Consider the following 21,713-nt stretch of genomic DNA (forward strand, 5'->3'; position numbering starts at 1 on the left):
GTTTGGATGTTTCCAGCGCCTATTTCACCACATATTTCAACAAGATTCATGTACAGCTAGAGTAAAGAACACATTAGTTAAGACAGAAAAACTAGCAGTGAAAGGTATACACGATCTACACCAAGTCTACACATCGCTTGTGGCGATAAATGAGAAGGTCATATAACCGTCACATGGACGTCATGTAATTGGACGGGAAAATGGCAGATAGTCTCGCTGATCTTCCTACAGGGTGAAACACGCTTGAAAAAAAAAAAAAAAAAAAAAAAGACGTAAACCTTGAAATGTTAGATACTGCAGCGGGCGATTACTATCCGCGTGTTATGTAACTATGGCGAGATTTATGCTAGAAACCAACTAAGAAAAACTTCAATAACTATTATCGATAAATAGCATTTGCGGCAGCAAGTAAGCTCAAAATGTAGTGGAATCAATATCGCAATAGTCTCTCTGAAGTGCCTGTATATTTCTCAGTGACAAACAGCTGAAACAAACAAGACGTTGAAAAACGAGTGCCGCACTTTAAAAGTAATTCCGTAAAGCAGCGAGCGTACCCAGTAATCTTAGAGGCACACGCCTCATCAATATCGTCACCTTCAGAGACGAAATCAGCGGACATGAAAGAGGGAAGGAAACAACTGCATTCATGTTGCAGGAACAATACAGCGTTCGTCTGACATAACGTTCGACGTAAGCGGGATTCGATCTTCACCCTTTTCGAATACAGATCGAACCATTAGAACAGTTGGTCATGTGTCTAAACAGAGGCTGGAGTGTGTTACAAATAAGCACTTTGTTTCCACAAATGCCTTGAGAATCTAAGCAGCTATTTAGATCACATCCTCAGAGATGTGATGGACGTGCACCTTATTGTTTCCTGTTAGGACAGAATTTTTTTGACGTTTGAAGAAAACGATACATCAGTAAATGGTTTCCTCCTGTTGCTTGTGTTCCTTATGGCAACATACCCTCACGATAGCCCAGCTGAAGAAGATTTGTTGTTAGAAAAGCAATGATATCGGAAACTATAAATAAGAGTGAAATGTACACGTGGTTTGACAACCTCAATAGCTGGACTGGTGAACGGACACGCTTTCCTTAACTTATGTCGTGTACCCACACTTTCCTTTCATCTGCATTATTTAGCGTACAAGCCTCATTGATGTGGGAGGAAAGGTGAGTCTAAACACAGTACGTGGAGAGTGTGAGCGCCTTGCGGTTCTCACGAACTGAGACAAGATGATCCTAGCACTTTCATGGGTTACCGCGATGTTGGGCTACGACTTACGTTGATGGTGATACGACGTCATCGGTAGTCCTGTACAGTACGCTGGATACCACTCCGTACCGGAAACATTAACGTGAGCGCCGCACGGCCACTTCCGCTCTGATGGGAACCTTCTCGCGTCGAATAGTGCTTGACACGACGAAGTAGTGAAGAAGTCGTAACTGAACCGTGATTCCGCACAGTACTACAGATAAAACCACGCAAAGAACAGTCGGCGTTTCGTACTAGTTCCTTTCTGTTACGATTGGTGTTGTTGACGACGTAAATCTATTACACACACCCACGCGAGTAACAAATATTTGCTTGTTACAGCATTGGTGGCTTGCTTTAGCAACTTTTCCGATCGCTGAGAATTTCCTTATGGAACCTACGAGATCCTATACTGACACTCAGTCATCTGCATCTACATCTACATGACTCGTCTGCAGTTTACACTTTAGTACCTGGCAAAGGTTCTGTCGAAACATTTTTACAGTATTTCTCTAGCGTTGTACTCTCGAACAGCGTGCGATAAAAAGAAATGCTTAAACTTTTCCGAGGGAGCTCTGATTTCTCTTATTTCACTATGACGATCAGTACACCTTATGTAAGTGAACCAACAAAATATTTTCGCACCTGTGGGAAAAAGTTGGAGATTGAAATTTCAGGTAAAGTTCTAGCTGCATGGAAGAACGCCTTTGTTTTAATAATTGCCACCCCAATTCGCGTGTTACATCAGTGACTCTTCTCTCTCTCTCTCTCTCTTTCTCTCTCTCTCTCTCTCTCTCTCCCTCTCCCTCTATCTGTCTCTGTCTCTCTCTCTCCCCTGTCTGGCGTTAACACGAAACGCGTTCCTCTTCTATAGACTTTTCCGATATCTTCCTTCAATATATCTGGTTAAGATCCCATACCGCACAGAAGTACCCCAGCAGTGGTGGACTAGTGTACTGTAGGCAGTTCTTTTGTGGATATATTCCATATTCGAAGCGTACTACCATTAAAACGCAGTCTTTGGTTCGTCTTCCCCATGACATTATCTGTGTAGTACTTTCAATTTCAGTTGTTTGTAATTTTCCTTCCCAGGTATTTAGATGAACTGGCAGCTTTTAGTTTTTCGTGATTTCTCGTGTAACCGGCATTTAACGGATTACTTTTAGTACTCATGTGGATGGCCTCATACTTTCCATTAATTAAAGTCAATTACCACTTTCCGTGCCATGCAGATATTTTGTTTGAATTATATTGCAATTGGTATTGATCTTCTTACGACGTTACGAGACGGCAAATCACAGAGTCATATGCAAGTAATCCAAGATATGTGCTCAGATTTTCTCCCAAATGTAGATTACGAACAGCAGATAGCTACTAACACATCTTTGTGGAACGCAAGATATCCCTTGTTCTTCTCTCCGTCAGTTACTACTATGACGTTTCCAAAGGGAAATCGCGAATCAAGTCGCACAACTGAGAAGATATTCCACACCCACGAAATCTGATTAGAAGATGCTTGCATCAACGGTGTTAACAGCCTTTTCTAAATTGAGAAATTTTGTATCAGAATGGAATTTTCACTCTGCAGTGGAGCGTGCTTTGATATGAAACTTTCTGCCAGATTAAAATCGTGTGTTGGACCGAGACTTGAACTCGGGATCTTTACTTTTCAAGGGCAAGTCCTCTATCAGCTGAGCTACCCAAGCACGACGTACTCACCCCCTCCTCATACCTTTACTTTCCACTGCACCTTGTCTCCTACTATCCAAACTTCACAGGAGTTCTCCTGCGAAACTTGCAGGAGATGTTTAATCTGCAAGGGAGGTTCATATCAGCACACCGGTGCAGAGTGAAAATTTCATTCTGGATACATCCCCCAGACTGTGGCTAAGCAATGTCTTCGCAGTATCCTTTCTTTCAGGTTTAATATTTCCGCAAGTTCCTGAGCAGAACTTCTGTGAATTCTGGAGGGTAGGAGAAAAGGTACTGGCTGAAGCAGAGCTGTGAGGACGAGTCCGGAGTCGTGGTTGGGTAGTAAGTTGGTAGAGCACTTGGGCGAAAGGGAAAGTTCCCGAATTCGAGCCTCGGTACAACACTTACTTTTGATCTGCCAGAAAATATAATATAGAACCAGTCTGAGAGCTCTGCCGACAACGTTCATGACACCATGAGAACAAATAGCCTGTTGTGTTGCGCAAGAACGATATTTTCTGAATCCATGCTGATCGTAGCAGCAAACTTCCCCAAACAGTTCTTAAAACACCTACTCAGCGAGTGTTTTGAATTCTCAACTCAAAAAATGTAGGAGCAGACATTTCAAATTTCGCAGTTTTACGAAACCTGAAACTTTGAAGCATATTTAAAGGTAAATGGTCGCACTGTAGAGAGCTTCGGAAGAGTTTCAAGAGCAACACGCCGTCAATACATTCTAATCTACGTTATCCTTTTCTATATCACATACTATTACGGAGCCTTCATTTCGACTCCTCGTGAGCGTTTACTGAGGAAAGTAGCCATTCATGCGAATTAATGTACATTATGTTTACTGTTACAGATACCAGTGCTAGGAGATGTAGAGTGGAGGACTGTCCCAACTTCCGGACCATACGGTACTACGAGGAGCTGGGCTGCGTACGCAGTGATGGCTCCAGCGAATGCTGTGCTACTCGCTTCGACTGCAGTGAGTATCGCATTTGAAAGTGAAGGCTTCGACTCTTAATTCGGGTACCCAAAGCATAAGCTAGGGTTGTGTGCGATATGCTTAAGAAGAAGAACAAACTGTTTTCTAACCTTCATTAGGGTGCCTTCATTGTGCGAAGATACAAGCCTGGTTCCAACGTAGTGGTATAACACAAATTCAATGTTCAGTTAATCAGCCACACACATAGCTAAAAACTGCCTTTCTGATTTTCCTGGTCTTGTTCTGATTCCCGTTTGTCAAGGTGTAAGCCATAACTTAATTCTAAGTCAATAAAATAAGTTTTCTGATGAGCAGCTAGCTGATTCTGACGCCGAGAAACCATGAGTAAAAATTCCTTCAACTGTCCTTGAAAACATGTTAACTTCATTTAAAAAGGTTGTAACGATGAAGCTTAACTTTGGAATGCGCAGCACTCTAAATAATATATGGCTGAGCTGTCATGCTTTGCGTAAATTACAAATATCAAATTACTTTTAATTCTACACTCCTGGAAATGGAAAAAAGAACACATTGACACCTGAGTGTCAGACACACCATACTTGCTCCGGACACTGCGAGAGGGCTGTACAAGCAATGATCACACGCACGGCACAGCGGACACACTAGGAACCGCGGTGTTGGCCGTCGAATGGCGCTATCTGCGCAGCATTTGTGCACCGCCGCCGTCAGTGTCAGCCAATTTGCCGTGGCATACGGAGCTCCATCGCAGTCTTTAACACTGGTAGCATGCCGCGACAGCGTGGACGTGAACCGTATGTGCAGTTGACGGACTTTGAGCGAGGGCGTATAGTGGGCACGCGGGAGGCCGGGTGGACGTACCGCCGAATTGCTCAACACGTGGGGCGTGAGGTCTCCACAGTACATCGATGTTGTCACCAGTGGTCGGCGGAAGGTGCACGTGCCCGTCGACCTGGGACCGGAACGGAGCGACGCACGGATGCACGCCAAGACCGTAGGATCCTACGCAGTGCCGTAGGGGACCGCACCGCAACTTCCCAGAAAATTAGGGACGCTGTTGCTCCTGGGGTATCGGCGAGGACCATTCGCAACCGTCTCCATGAAGCTGGGGTACGGTCCCGCACACCGTTAGGCCGTCTTCTGCTCACGCCCCAACATCGTGCAGCCCGCCTCCAGTGGTGTCGCGACAGGCGTGAATGGAGGGACGAATGGAGACATGTCGTCTTCAGCGATGAGAGTCGCTTCTGCCTTGGTGCCAATGATGGTCGTATGCGTGTTTGGCGCCGTGCAGGTGAGCGCCACAATCAGGACTGCATACGACCGAGGCACACAGGGCCAACACCCGGCATCATGGTGTGGGGAGCGATCTCCTACACTGGCCGTACACCTCTGGTGATCGTCGAGGGGAGACTGAATAGTGCACGGTACATCTAAACCCTCATCGAACCCATCGTTCTACCATTCCTAGACCGGCAAGGGAACTTGCTGTTCCAACAGGACAATGCACGTCCGCATGTATCCCGTGCCACCCAACGTGCTCTAGAAGGTGTAAGTCAGCTACCCTGGCCAGCAAGATCTCCGGATCTGTCCCCCATTGAGCACATTTGGGACTGGATGAAGCGTCGTCTCACACGGTCTGCACGTCCAGCACGAACGCTGGTCCAACTGAGGCGCCAGGTGGAAATGGCATAGCAAGCCGTTCCACAGGACTACATCCAGCATCTCTACGATCGTCTCCATGGAAGAATAGCAGCCTGCATTGCTGCGAAAGGTGGATATACACTGTACAAGTGCCGACATTGTGCATGCTCTGTTGCCTGTGTGTATGTGCCTGTGGTTCTGTCAGTGTGATCATGTGATGTATCTGACCCCAGGAATGTGTCAATAAAGTTTCCTCTTCCTGGGACAATGAATTCACGGTGTTCTTATTTCAATTTCCAGGAGTGTAGATAGCTCTAGCCGTAGTTGAGAAAAAGGGATCTGAACAGTCTGAGCAACAAACATGCAGACGGAGAGAAAAATGATCTTATACCGTGCCGTTTTTATCGATTGCGATATGGAAGGCTGAAAATTTTGTTCAGTTAGAGCGCTCAACTACGCCATGGATTCTTCCACTCAAAAAAATACGCATCTCCGTGAAAGCGTTAAGCGAACACGTTACACTGTTAGATTGTTGAGTCAATATGTGCACCAAGTAGTATACAAATCAGCCACAGTAGCATCGACCTCTCGAAGACAGAAGAAGCTGCAATTTGAAAAACGTAATTGTGCTCCACAACTATCACCTAGTGCTACGCCGTACGTAACAGTGGCAGAAATTTGTTGTTTTTCCAGGTTCTCTTCTGTCGCCGGACAAGACGAAGTGCTACTACAGAGGGAAAACCTACGAACCTGGCACAGAAATTGGGGATGACCGGAGAGAGAAGTGCATACCGAGTTGTACGTGCAGAATCGTCCCAGATGAAAGTAACGGGTAAGTGACGCTCTTATTTGCTCTGACAAACTGTAATCGAGCATTTCACGGTAATTTTAGCGTCCCAAAACATGTTAACTAATAGGTATGTAAAGGCATCATGTTTATGAAAAAGTTTCAATTTTGGTTTCTAAAACCTTAAATCATATCAGTTCGATTCAAATCACTGAAAGCAATAAGCGACGCTTTCTCAAGTTATCTTCAAAACATGTAGCAATGCACCTCCAAATATTCAGTTACATGTCTCAGTGTTGACGCAGTCATCAATTATGATTTGAATCTGGTCGATTTAAATCTTAAAAGGAATCTTATAGAAACACGTGGAAAAATATTAATTGATTGAATGAAAATGCTAGGTGTCACACATCGTTAAAGCTGCAGATCTGCGGTCCGCATTGCAACTTCTTTCAATGTTTCTACGTTTTCCCCCTTAGCAGCTCGAGCATATGGGAACCACCTTTGCAAAAGTCACACCTGCACACTCATTTACAATTCTCGGAAACTGAACTCTCTTTCTTTCTCTCTCTCTCTCTCTCTCTCTCTCTCTCTCTCTCTCTCTCTCTGTCTCTCTCTGGTGCGAAAGGTATAATTCGAATCAGTATGTATTGATTATTGATATATTAATTTATATATTAATACTGCTTTGAATGTTACATTACGCACCCTTTTACCAAAAAGCAGCAGGCCTTGTTTACTCTCATGTTATTTCATTTGTTGTCCAGACAGTCAAACATCTGATCCAGTTGTTTCATTACTTCGTTGTTACTTTGTACTATGTTGGTTACACATAATTTAGTCCGGGGTACTTTCACACTAGGTCAGTTGAATGTGATGGAAAATGGAAGAAAACAGTAAAATGAGTTAGTCAAGTGAAGTTCGTATACTTTCCATTAACACGAATCCTATTTCGCTTTCCCAGCTTAATTAATTGAAAACTCATGTGCGATAGCTGATAGTTATTTTCAGAATCAAAAGTACAGTTTAAGTTATCAACGATTATTAAACGGAGAACATTTTGGATGGTACAGAAAATATCTTGTCTGCATTTTCGGTTTTACGCCGTCGTCCACCTGTTTTATTACTTCATTGTTACTTTCTACTATTTTTTCTGCGATATTATGGTTTCAGACAACTGCGTCATGAATTCTTTCACACTTGTTCACTTGTTCAGTCGAAACCAGAGTTAAATGGTAAAATCAGGTCATCAAGTGAAGTTGATATAGTTACCTTCCATGAACACGAAGCTTAATTACTTCGGAAATTTTCCTGATACTGAGTCCCCACCAGTCGTCATATACTTATTATCTTGACAAAAGCCTAATGGAAAGTATATCATTGAATATGCTCTTTAATAAACGTGCGTACACTGAGTGTTTCTCAAGCGCCGTTTTTAAAGAATTCATTGGATCTGATGCAGTGCGTGTTTGTATCCCATCCAAACGAATACTTTATTTTTATTGCCCTATTATTTCATTCACCCTTTGTAACTAGTGAAATACCCTATACGTCACGGTTTGTCATCGGTTCAGTACAAATACGTTTGGGATGAACTTGAAAGAAGAATTTAAAAAACTGAGATTTAAAAACAACAAATAATTCTCACACTTACACGTGAAAGTGGTAGGTTCTGTCATTGATCTCACTCATTTTCACTGTACTTGCTGCTGGAATTATGACAAATGAGCAACAGTAGAAAGATGTTGGAAACGAAGTAGTATGTCTGTGGCCATTTATTTAAGAGCGTCTGGTGAGAACCAAGTGGTGATGTGAGTTATGGTTCACAAGATGTTTCGATTTTAATCAAGTTCTGAAATCAGAATCCGTGCCAGCACGCGGATATCAGAGACAACGGTAGTCCTCAGGTAAGGTAACAGAGCACCTGGGTACAGCAAGTCATCATAGTAGGTTTCAGAAAGCTGCGCCGGACGTAAAAGTTTATAGTAGAGGAACTGACGTAAGACACTTGAATTTTAATGGGAGATTCATTACTAAAGGGACTTCTCTTAGTGTCACGGATGTCCAAAATATTATTAGTAGGATTAGAAGACCATCGTGCAGAAGAGAATACCTTGGAGTTTAGCTAAGGTAGAACCTATATCAGATGGTGGTCAATCTTGGCTGCTTATAAACTTTATGTTGGCTTATTTCATTTTGATGCTGACAATATCTGCTCACTTAGACAGAGGAGGGTTAAATGAACAAAACTTCACAGAAACATCACTCATACAAATGTCGGTAAGTCAGATAATCTCATGTACTGTCTGAGTGATGTGATAGATTGTCGCTGATAACTGCCTGTGACTAAGGCGTTATTATGACCTACTGATGGCAGACACAAGACTGTTCTGGTGGGTGCGTGTCTTAAGTCCCATGTGGCATGCAGCAAAGTGATCTACATCTACATGACCACTGTTGCGGATTTGGTGTCCAAACCCAGGAATCCAGATGGCCGAACTGAAGCCGGGACCCACCACGCCAGTTTCGTTAGTAGGTTGAGCAAGTTCAAGAGCTTCAAGGGGCAGTTTAGAGTGATACAGCGGTATTTGGTAGCATTGCTTTATTCAGCTAATTTACAGTATTCGATGGGTGCAGCATAGTGTTGGCGTGCCACCCACAGAACTGTTCTGCGAGTCTAGCCGACTCAGAAAGTCCTGGTATGCAGACGTTGCGGTTGTTGTCATCAAGGCTGCTCAGCTGGAAGTCAGCCTCGCAGTGCCCAGTCGCTGCTGCCGATGCGTCGCGTCTTGCGCCGCATAGCTACCCACAATTCCGGAGACTGCTACAGTCCCTGAACCTCGCCACCCTCTGCCCGTTTGGCCTGTTCTGTCTGGTCATGAGACGAAGGCGGATGTACTGGTCACCTGTGGCCCTTGGGCCGCCGCTGCTCCCAGGATAGGACCGCACTCGAATCCACGCCCTCCTGGGTGCAGTGCTTGCCGGATGGCAACACCTGCTGTCATCCCTGGCGCTCTGGCAGCGCTGTTGCTCCTCCCGCAGCGTACGTCTCACCCAAGCTCCAGTACGCCATGTGGCAAGCGAACGTGGCCTGTAGACTGAAGTGGAACCGAGCCCCTCCTGGACCCACTGCAGACCACTGTCACTGCCCTCTTTCAGGCAGACTGTGTGATCTCCAAGTTCCAGGCTGCCATTCTGTTCCGCCCCGGTGTTGTGTCCCCAGAGGCAGAATATAGCCCGATCAGGTACATAGAAACAAAGTACAAGTTTTTGTAGAATGCTCATAACATTGCTGACAGACTGGTCCCTATTAGTGTATACCAGCACAGGTCCTTCCCGATGCTCGACTGACCTTGCACACTGTCTGTCTCAAGCTAAAATTGCCTGTCTATTTATACTGGTTTTCCTCTCGCTACTGATTTAGTGTCAGAGAGAGAGATAGAAACTATGGCAGAGATAGATTCCCACACGTCAGCCACTTACAAATGGCCTTCCCGACTCTGGCCTAGTGCCCCGCCTCATACATTGCAATAGCGTCAAGCAACGCTGTGGTTTGCTGCCTCGTTGTTGCACCACTGAAAACAAATCGTGCGTGCAATACCACCATTGCAGCTCTGCGCCCGCGAGTGCCACATTTACATTGCCTTACCTACTGGCTGCCGACTGTTAGCACACTCTGCCAGCGGTCCCAGATTCCACCGTCCAACCGCGCCTTCATTAACTTTTGATAAAACTTCTCTTTCTCTCGACTGGGACTGACACTAGCAGAGCACACCTCCCTCCTTTCAACAAGATTCGTCCCGAATGGAGATAAAACACACATGACTGTGGTTGAGTAAACATACCCTGTTCACAAAACTTACATTCTACAGACTAAAACTAACGAGAGTATTGAAACAGTAACTCTACACTTGTACACTGTTTACACTGGTTACCCATGCCGCCGGCAACTCATGTGTTGGCACCTCCTCCACTGGTGCACGTTTCCACATTCTCCACAAAGCTATATTCAAGAAAAATAGAAAAACGGCACACCCTGTGGCTGAAATGCTCACTGTCATTATCCTGTAGCTCCGATGCTCTTGTAACGTTCCAAGGTGTTCCAGTACTTTATTAACCGTGATAGATCCTTCCTGTGCATTAATAAATGAATGAAAAGTTTTCAAATCTCTAGGTTTAACGTGGAGTTGAAATATGTCAGATTCTGCGCTGGTTATATCTCTAAAACCCCTTCCGGATAAAACAACGATCCCTGTGACAAAGTTAAAGCTGTTTCACCCGTACGTGATACTGGAAGACTGAACTCATCCCCCACAATCTCACAAACCGTACCATTAATAAGCAATTATTCCACCCTCCTGCAGTCGCAACCTCCTTATTTTATCCCCTCTCTGATTGGTATAACAAGTGACCAACACCCATATCGGCGTAAATACCGAATATAACTAATGCCTCCCCACCTCTGGAAGTAGGAATGTGTCAATGGCACCTCTTTCTCACAATCTGAGCCATTCGTGATCCCCAGGAACAATCCGACTTCGGTTGTACTACTACCAAACTGGTCGATTAGGGCAAATCATCACTCGTCCCTGGGAGAAAAGGAGCAAAACATGCCTATACCACCTCTCTTCCACTAAAAGTTACTACAACATCGTACGACATCCTCAAAAATTCCAAACAATTCACTCTGCCTCTATCGAATTCTGTGAACAGAAACAAAAACCAAAAATAGTAATAATAATAATAATCTCCCCTATTCTGTGAGTTCGAACGACTGTGCAGTCACTTTTCGAATCCTATCTGAGAAAACCTCCACAGTCTCATTTCTCCTAGTAACTAATGCACACAATTTGTCACGAGTTTTTGGAACCTCTGGCGTAACCCACCCTCAAGCTCTGGAAACATCACCACATTGTTCAAAGTTTCATGTTACAATATGTAAGACTTGATATCCCCTAACAATTGTAACATCGCCACTCTCAACATTACAACGTCCGACAACCCACTGACCTCAGCCATTGTGATAATGTAATTAAGGAATACCGACAAATCCTCCATTGCTTTACCGGAAAAGGGGTTAATCATTGCCATGATTGCCGGATCAAACCGTCTATGACACTCCACGACCTCTGACTTACTTTCAACTGACATCCCTTCTCCTACTCGCAGTGCCTCAAATATCCTTGCTAATTCTTCATATTTTTCTTTATCACTTATCCTTGCCTCCGACAATACCCAAATTTGCTCTGTTAGAGCGGCTACAGCTTCCGCTGTAGTCACTGACGCAGCCTCAGCTGCTGCCGTGTTTTCACTTTTCTTGCTTATAATTCCACTGTAGCCATTATTTTCACTCTGCTACTCCTTAAACTTCGTTCTTGAGGCGAATCATCGTCCATCTACATTCTGAACAATTGCGCACCAAATGACCAAATCTCTTACAAATAAAACAATTCTTTAGCACCCATTTTGTACATGGTAATCCGTGGCTTGACAAGTTACAAAAATTACATCTCTTAGGCGCTATGTTATCATTTTCCCCATTTCTCCTGAATCCAGATAAATCTACAGGCTCCTTCGGCCTTACAAAAGATACCTTTAAAAAGACTATCTTAGTTAACGAAAGAATGACACATAAACCATGAATCAAAAGTCACTCACCCATCCACATCGTGCTCGTGTGCAGGTGAACAGTCCTGCTTTCCTCCCTATACTGGTATGGGCGAACACCTCCCGAACGACAAGACATAAGAAGTGCACGACCACCCATCACGAACGCCAACAATCACCTCAACTAACCCTCTACACCGGCACACCTCATCGCTACTTGTTCGACATAAGTTGTGGGAGTGGAAATCTGGTACCAGCGTTGTAACTAGCACCACTACTGACCCAACTGTTGCGGGTTTGGTGGTGGAACTTGGGAGTCCAGATAGCCGAGCTGAAGCCGGGACCCACTGCGCCGTATTTCGTCAGGAGGCCGAGCAGGTTCAAGAGCGTCAAAGGGCAGTTTAGAGTGATACAGCGTACGCCTCGCCCGGGCCCCGGTGCGCGAGGTGGGAAGCGAACATGGCCTATAGACTGGAATGGAACCACGCCCCTCCTGGACCTGCTGCAGACCGCTGTCACTGCCCTCTTTCACGCAGACCGTATGATCTTTGAGTTCCAGGCTGCCGCCCCGGTGTTGTGTCCCCGGAGGCGGAATATAGCCAAAACAAGTAAATAGGAACAAAGTACCAGTTTAGGTAGAATGTTCATAACATTGCTGACAGACTGGCCCCTATAAGTCCGTCCCGATGCTTGACTGACCTGGTACACTCTTTGTCCCAAGCTAAAATTGCCTGTCTATTTATACCGGTATTCTCCTCGCTTCTAGCGCAGTGTCAGAGAGAGGGACAGAAACTATGACGGGGATAAAGTCCCACACTTCAGCCACTTACAAATGGCCCTCCTGGCTCTGGCCTAGTGCCCCGCCTCATACATCGCAATAACTCCAAGCAACGCTGTGGTATCCTGCCTCGTTGTTTCACCACTCAAAACAAATCGTGCGTGCAATACCGCAGTCGCAGTTGTGCGCCCGTGAGTGCCATGCTTACATTGCCTGACCTGCTGGCTGTCGATCGTTACCACACTCTGCCAGCGGGCCCGGATTCCATCGTCCAACCGCGCCTTCACTGACTTTTGATACTGCTCTGAAATTCACACTTAAGTGCTCGGTAGAGGCTTCTTCCAAACACCTTCACACTGTTTACCTACCGTTCCACTGTAACAACACATGTGGGAAATGTGAACACTTTAACCTTCACGACCGATACGGTAGCAGGTTCGAATCCTGCCTTGGGCATGGATGTGTGTGATCTCCTTAGGTTAGTTAGGTTTAAGTAGTTCTAAGTTCTAGGGGACTGATGATCTCAGAAGTTAAGTCCCATCGTGCTCAGAGCCATTTGAACTTAAACCTTCCCGTTCGACCTCTGATTTCCTTGTTTTATTGCGTTTCGCATTTCTGTGTAGGTTGGCGGTAGTAAAATATGTTCACATTCAGAGGACAAAGTTGATGTTTGAAATTTCGTGAAAAGATCTTACCATGCCGAAAACCGCCTTTGTTTAAACGACCGCGTCGCCAACTCTCTCACTATATGCGTGACATGCTTGGCCCTACTTCACGATAGGACAAAACGAGCTGCTCTCTTTTTGGGCTTTTTCGACGTCCTCCGTCAATCCTGTCTGGTAAGGATCCCATACAGGACAGCAGTACTCTAGCAGGAAACGGATAAGCGTCTTCTAAGTGTTCTGCCAACAAAACACAATCTTTTGTTTTCCTTCCCCGCGACATTATCTCTGCTATCATTGCGATTTAAGTTGATTATAATCATAATTCTTAGGTATGGGGTTGAACTGACAGCCTTCAGATTTGCATGCTTTTACGTGTAACAAAAATTTAACGGATCTCTTTTAATGCTATGTGGATGGTCTCCGATTTTCTTTAGTTACAGACATTTGCCCCTTTTTGCGCCATGCAGTTATATAATGAATTGGTTTTGATCTTCTGCTGATATTACTTGATAGTAAATTACGTGATTGGCATGGTATGCGCGAGTATCTAATTTGGAGGGGCGGAATTGACTCGTTAATCAAAATTAATTCCAGTCGCGCAAGCTCCTTGAATTCTGATGAGTGCTATTGAAATCTTTGTGTAAACTTCACAATGTATGAACAACAACTTAATTGAAGAACAAAGAGTTTCAATAATACAATAGTTTGCAAAACATCAGGAAAGAAGTAACATCCGCTTGTTATATAATTGCCAAGTAACATCCACATATATGTATGTATGTATATATGTATGTGTGTATATATGTATGTATGTATATATGTATGTATGTATACATGTGTGTGTGTGTGTGTGTTTGTGGGTGGGTGTGGGTATTCCACATCTCCCGCGAAAGTACTGTACCGATTTCAACCAAACGTCATACACATATACGTCACTGTCAGGCCACAATCGCTGTGGGGGGCCAGAACCACCTATGTATCATACTTCAGGAGATATGACGTCAAAACCAATGAGATGCATGAAACTTTTCCGCATCTTGCATGGCGTTTAAATTTATTACTTTTGTGCCACTAACTATTTGCAATACATTTCGAAGACAATATGCACATATCCGCTAAGTGGACATACAAAATTATATCATGATTCCACACAAAATTCGGCAGGTGTGACTTCATAGGCCTTAAGATGGGCGAATCACTTTCACATCATGCATGGATTTTAATTTTATTACTTCGTTCTCATTAAGTCCATTCGCAACACGTATAGTAGACGGTATCCAAATATACCACTGAATGGATCTACGAAGTTATATCATCGTAAGACACACACTTCAAGAGATATGGCTTCATAAACATTAAGCACATGGCCAGACGCGGTGTGGTACTGGCGTAGACGCATAGCTGTAAATAAATACCTGGGAAACTCTGGATATTTTTGCTGGTAGCGGATGTAGCAACAACTGCCACAGTATACTACAGAACGTAATTGAAAGTAGTGCATAGTGACACGAACAGAAATGAGTTTAATTCAAAGACGACACTTCAGTGCAACCACTGTGATTCTTTACGATCACGATCACACAAGGCTTGACATGGTTCCCAATAAGGTGTGTGATCACCACACGTGACAGTGCATGCTCTCTAATGTGCTCAAATGCGAGCCACAATGTTGGTAACGAGTTCTTGTCTTAGGCATTGCATTACTTCACCATCGCTGTTGATGACTGCCAGATGGTCGTTGGTGCATGACAGCATGCTGTGTTACGTCTGCCCAATGCATCACACATGTGGTCTATGGGATTTCATTTGCGGATTGGGTGGCCCAATACAGTTGCTGAACATCACCTTCGCCGAATATCACCTCGTTACAAGTCTCCTCCATCCTCGCAATTTGATGTAGTCTTGTATTTTCATCCATGAAAGTAAGGTGATGACCTAACGCACCCTGAAAATATTCATGTAGAGAAGGCGTACACCATCAGAATAACCGCTGAGTTTTCCGTATTCAAAGATAAGTGTGTCACTATGCTCAAGCAAAGTCTCCAACAGCTTAACACCTGGACGTCACAGGTGGCCTTGGTGACGGTAGGTAGAAGTGGCTCGTGAGAATAGGTCATCAGACTGGAGTGGACTGCTGTAGCGAACGTTTACAGACACACCACTGACGTTGAAAAGTGTGGAGCAGGGCGTGGCAGCCGCACTAACATTTACAACACGTTAACTCAAAATGCAAGCAGCCTATCGACGATTGTAGCCAACGGACTCGTAATTCAACTACCTGAACCTACGATTACAGTTTAAGTTATTTGATTAAATCAATAACCCCTCTTTATATGGGCTGGATGAAATGCAATTAGTGCTTATCCATATGCGTGGGAGGCACCCTGTTTAAATCTATGGAGGATAAGGTGATGACAAGTTAATGGTTTGACGATTAGAAACATAGCTTCCTGCAATGGTTGTAAGGCATCAGACAGACAACCTACAGGTTGAATATAACACTGATCAGAGTAGGAGACACCGTTATGCGCTGGAAAAGTAACACTTTTGTGAAAGATTATAAGTTGCTGAAATAAGGAAATGAGAGGAGGGAACCAGGGGCAGATAGCATTGAGTGCTGAGGCGATTAATGGCTGCCGACTTGAGATCTGGGGTGTTGACGCCTTACTATGATGTTAAGTGATAGTCTGAAAACTTATGAAGCGATGCATTGGTAAATGTGGGAGCGTTTCAAGTAATAATTATGAGCTCTGTGATGAGGAAGGAGAACTATTGGGACATTGAAGGTTTAATGGGATGGAGATAGAAGAAAATGGGTAAAAGAGCTGAGACATTACGGTTGGGCAAAGTGGTACAGGTAGGAAGTGTGGAGTCTTATACTGCGAGGAAGCAAGGGGAAGGATGTTCTTATGAGTGGCCAATATCCTCTTTCTACAACAAGAATGCACACTTAATTTATTACAGTTCATTATTTACGTGAACTAGAAGATTTACTTAACCTGAGTAGAGTCCATGTTTTGTGGTACGAGCTCATCAGCGATAGCCCTCTTGCAAATAGTAATGTACAGTTCTGGTTCAGGTAAAATAGTCTCACTATGGTCACTAATCTCGTCGCTATGTACTGTCGTAGCCTGTGAAGAGCTAAACGTGCTCTGCAAGTAAACTGACAGACACCAAACTGGATGTTTGAGTGAGGGCCACTGTACAGCGGCGGCGGCCTAAATACATGCTGTCGAGAGGGCGTTGGCGGTGTATTGCTTGTGGGTGTGTCTCTGGCCTCTCTCGTGATAGGCGCGCTTGGTCCAGCACCTACTAATCGAACTTATCTCTTCATCTTTACTACCGGTATGCTGACGACACTTTACACCAGCACAGGAAGCTACTGCTGCTTTGTAAAGATGAAATTTGGAGTGGTTGAGAGGAGGCCATCCTAGTTAGGCATGAGACGGCTGAGGAACAGAATAGTTTAAAAGAGATGCTTTAAAGAAATTCTCGTCTCTCAACTTCGGTTTTGCTTATCGGAAAAATAATTTCGAAGTCCGAAATGTGTTAGGAGTGAAATTTTATCAAATGAAATACATACTGCTTGTCAACTTGACATCATTAAGTAAAGCTTTACTTCACGCAGACGCAATAGGCTATTTATCTTACTGATTTTGCCTATACTTAATGAATATAAATTTGTCACAATGTAATAGTATTTGCTCTAACAGAAGCAAAGCAGCTATGTTAACGACATTAACCGACCTTCATAACAGCATGAACAATTAACTGGAAAATTGAAAATCCATTCTTTATAAAGATTGTTATACGTAAAATTGGCTCTCGCATTTATAAACGATATCGACTTTGTACATTTTAAGACAGTACTTCTGTTCTATGGTAAGTGTATGTCTATGGTAAGTAGGCACATTAACAGTTTCAATCGACACTCCTTGCATTCGATTACGAATATACTTACAGTGGCTTCCATATTAATGTCGTTGTGGTCTTCAGTCCGAAGACTGGTTTGGTGCAGCTCTCGATGCTGCTCTATCGTGTGCGAGCCTCTCCATCTCCAAATAACTTCTGGAACCTACGTCCTTCTGAGTCAGCTTACCTCCAGTACTAAGCTGGTGATGCCTTGATGTCTCAGAATGTGTCCTATCAACAGATCCCTTCTTTTGATCAGGTTGTGGCACAAATTTCTTGCCTTCCCAATTTTATTCAATACCTCACATTAGTTACATGATATTCTCTTATTATCTTCAATAGTCTTCTGCAGCACCACATTTCGAAATCTTTATTCTCTTTTTGGTCTAAACTATTTAGCGTCCACGTTTCACTTCCATATATGACTATACTCCAGACAAATACTTTCAGAAACGACTTCCTAGCACTTAAATCTATATTCGATGCTAAAAAAACTTTCTTCTTCAGAAACGCTTTTCTTGTCATTGAAAATCTGCATTTTTATCCTCTCCACTTCGGGCATGATCAGTTATTTTGCTGCCCAACTAGCAAATCTCTTTTACTTCTTTAAATGTCTCGTTTCTTAATCTAATTCACTCAGCATCACGTGATATCATTCGACTACGTTACATTATCCTTGTTTTGCTTGTGTTGATGTTGATTTTACATTCTCCTTTCAAGACCTATCCATTCTGTCCAACTGCTCTTCCACATCCTTTGCTTTCTCTGACAGAATTACAATGTCATGTTGTTGTTATTGTCTTCAGTCCTGAGACTGGTTTGATGCAGCTCTCCATGCTACTCTATCCTGTGCAAGCTGCTTCATCTCCCAGTACCTACTGCAACCTACATCCTTCTGAATCTGCTTAGTGTATTCATCTCTCGGTCTCCCTCTACGATTTTTACCCTCCACGCTGCCCTCCAATGCTAAATTTGTGATCCCTTGTTGCCTCAAAACATGTCCTACCAACCGATCCCTTCTTCTAGTCAAGTTGTGCCACAAACTTCTCTTCTCCCCAATCCTATTCAATACCTCCTCATTAGTTACGTGATCTATCCACCTTATCTTCAGTATTCTTCTGTAGCACCACATTTCGGAAGCTTATATTCTCTTCTTGTCCAAACTAGTTATCGTCCATGTTTCACTTCCATACATGGCTACACTCCAAACAAATACTTTCAGAAACGACTTCCTGATACATAAATCTATATTCGATGTTAACAAATTTCTCTTCTTCAGAAACGCTTTCCTTGCCATTGCCAGTCTACATTTTATATCCTCTCTACTTTGACCATCATCAGTTATTTTACTTCCTAAATAGCAAAACTCCTTTACTACTTTAAGTGTCTCATTTCCTAATCTAATTCCCTCAGCATCACCCGATTTAATTTGACTACATTCCATTATCTTCGTTTTGCTTTTGTTAATGTTCATCTTATATCCTCCTTTCAAGACACTGTCCATTCCGTTCAACTGCTCTTCCAAGTGCTTTGCCGTCTCTGACAGAATTACAATGTCATCGGCGAACCTCAAAGTTTTTACTTCGTCTCCATGAATTTTAATACCTACTCCAAATTTTTCTTTTGTTTCCTTTACTGCTTGCTCAATATACAGATTGAATAACATCGGGGAGAGGCTACAACCCTGTCTCACTCCTTTCCCAACCACTGCTTCCCTTTCATGCCCCTCGACTCTTATTACTGCCATCTGGTTTCTGTACAAATTATAAATAGCCTTTCGCTCCCTGTATTTTACCCCTGCCACCTTTAGAATTTGAAAAAGAGTATTCCAGTCAACATTGTCAAAAGCTTTCTCTAAGTCTACAAATGCTAGAAACGTAGGTTTGCCTTTTCTTAATCTTTCTTCTAAGATAAGTCGTAAGGTCAGTATTGCCTCACGTGTTCCAACATTTCGACGGAATCCAAACTGATCCTCCCCGAGGTCTGCATCTACCAGTTTTTCCATTCGTCTGTAAAGAATTCGCGTTAGTATTTTGCAGCCGTGGCTTATTAAACTGATAGTTCGGTAATTTTCACATCTGTCAGCACCTGCTTTCTTTGGGATTGGAATTATTATATTCTTCTTGAAGTCTGAGGGTATTTCGCCTGTCTCATACATCTTGCTCACCAGCTGGTAGAGTTTTGTCATGACTGGCTCTCCCAAGGCCGTAAGTAGTTCTAATGGAATGTTGTCTACTCCGGGGGCCTTGTTTCGACTCAGGTCTTTCAGTGCTCTGTCAAACTCTTCACGCAGTATCGTATCTCCCATTTCGTCTTCATCTACATCCTCTTCTATTTCCATAATATTGTCCTCAAGTACATCGCTCTTGTATAAACCTTCTATATACTCCTTCCACCTTTCTGCCTTCCCTTCTTTGCTTAGAACTGGGCTGCCATCTGAGCTCTTGATATTCATACACGTGGTTCTCTTCTCTCCAAAGGTCTCTTTAATTTTCCTGTTGGCAGTATCTATCTTACCCCTAGTGAGATAAGCCTCTACATCCTTACATTTGTCCTCTAGCCATCCCTGTTTAGCCATTTTGCACTTCCTGTCGATCTAATTTTTGAGACGTTTGTATTCCTTTTTGCCTGCTTCATTTACTGCATTTTTATATTTTCTCCTTTCATCAATTAAATTCAATATTTCTTCTGTTACCCAAGGATTTCTAGCAGCCCTCGTCTTTGTACCTACTTTATCCTCTGCTGCCTTCACTACTACATCCCTCAGAGCTACCCATTCTTCTTCTACTGTATTTCTTTCCCCTATTACTGTCAATTGTTCCCTTATGCTCTTTCTGAAACTCTGTACAACCTCTGGTTCTTTCAGTTTATCCAGGTCCCATCTCCTTAATTTCCCACATTTTTGCAGTTTCTTCAGTTTTACTCTACAGGTCATAACCAATAGATTGTGGTCAGAGTCCACATCTGCCCCTGGAAATGTCTTACAACTTAAAACCTGGTTCCTAAATCTCTGTCTTACCATTATATAATCTATCTGATACCTTTTAGTATCTCCAGGATTCTTCCACGTATACAACCTTCTTTCATGATTCTTAAACCAAGTGTTAGGTATGATTAAGTTGTGCTCTGTGCAAAATTCTACTAGGCGGCTTCCTCTTTCATTTCTTAGCCCCAATCCATATTCACCTACTATGTTTCCTTCTCTCCCTTTTCCTACACTCGAATTCCAGTCACCCATTACTATTAAATTTTCGTCTCCCTTCACTATCTGAAGGATTTCTTTTATTTCATCGTACATTTCTTCAATTTCTTCATCATCTGCAGAGCTAGTTATCATATAAACTTGTACTACTGTAGTAGGTGTGGGCTTCGTATCTATCTTGGCCACAATAATGCGTTCACTATGGTGTTCGTAGTAGCTTACCCGCATTCCTATTTTCCTATTCATTATTAAACCTACTCCTGCATTACCCCTATTTGATTTTGTGTTTATAACCCTGTAGTCACCTGACCAGAAGTCTTGTTCCTCCTGCCACCGAACTTCACTAATTCCCACTATATCTAACTTTAACCTATCCATTTCCCTTTTTAAATTTTCTAACCTACCTGCCCGATTAAGGGATCTGACATTCCACGCTCCGATCCGTAGAACGGCAGTTTTCTTTCTCCTGATAACGACATCCTCCTGAGCAGTCCCCGCCCGGAGATCCGAATGGGGGACTATTTTACCTCCGGAATATTTTACTCAAGAGGATGCCATCATCAATTAATCATACAGTAAAGCTGCATGTCCTCGGGAAAAATTACGGCTGTAGTTTCCCCTTGCTTTCAGCCGTTCGCAGTACCAGCACAGCAAGGCCGTTTTGGTTAATGTTGCAAGGCCAGATCAGTCAATCATCCAGACTGTTGCCCCTGCAACTACTGAAAAGGCTGCTGCCCCTCTTCAGGAACCACACGTTTGTCTGGCCTCTCAACAGATACCCCTCCGTTGTGGTTGCACCTACGGTACGGCCATCTGTATCGCTGAGGCACGCAAGCCTCCCCACCAACGGCAAGGTCCATGGTTCATGGGGGAAGTACAATGTCATATGCAAACCTTTTTATTTCTTTTACATGAAATTTAATTCATCTTCCAAATTTTCCTTTGTTTACCTTTATTACATTTTCAATGTATATATAGAATAACATCAGCGATAGGCTACAACCTTGTCCCACTTCCTTCTGAACCATTGCTTCCCTTTCACGTCCCTCGACTCTCATACTGCCATCTGGAATCTGTACAAGTTGTAAATAGTCTTCCACTCCCCGTATTTCACCCCTGCTACTCTCACAATTTCAAAGAGTGTATTCCAGTCAACATTGGAAAAAGGTGTCTCTAAGTCTACAATTGCTATAAATGTATGTTT

General features: G+C 43.4%; 1 protein-coding gene across 1 annotated transcript in view; it reads left to right on the forward strand.

Annotated features, from left to right (window-relative positions):
- LOC126336483 (uncharacterized) overlaps positions 1-21,713 on the forward strand; it is a 54,768-nt gene that overhangs the window by 857 nt on the left and 32,198 nt on the right. The window contains exons 2-3 of the mRNA XM_050000224.1: positions 3,813-3,938; positions 6,252-6,390. Of these exons, the coding sequence (XP_049856181.1) occupies positions 3,813-3,938; positions 6,252-6,390 (265 nt within the window). The remainder of the gene's footprint in view (positions 1-3,812; positions 3,939-6,251; positions 6,391-21,713) is intronic.

This window comes from Schistocerca gregaria, chromosome 2, assembly GCF_023897955.1.
Source record: "Schistocerca gregaria isolate iqSchGreg1 chromosome 2, iqSchGreg1.2, whole genome shotgun sequence".
Classification (NCBI taxonomy): Eukaryota; Metazoa; Arthropoda; class Insecta; order Orthoptera; family Acrididae; genus Schistocerca; species Schistocerca gregaria.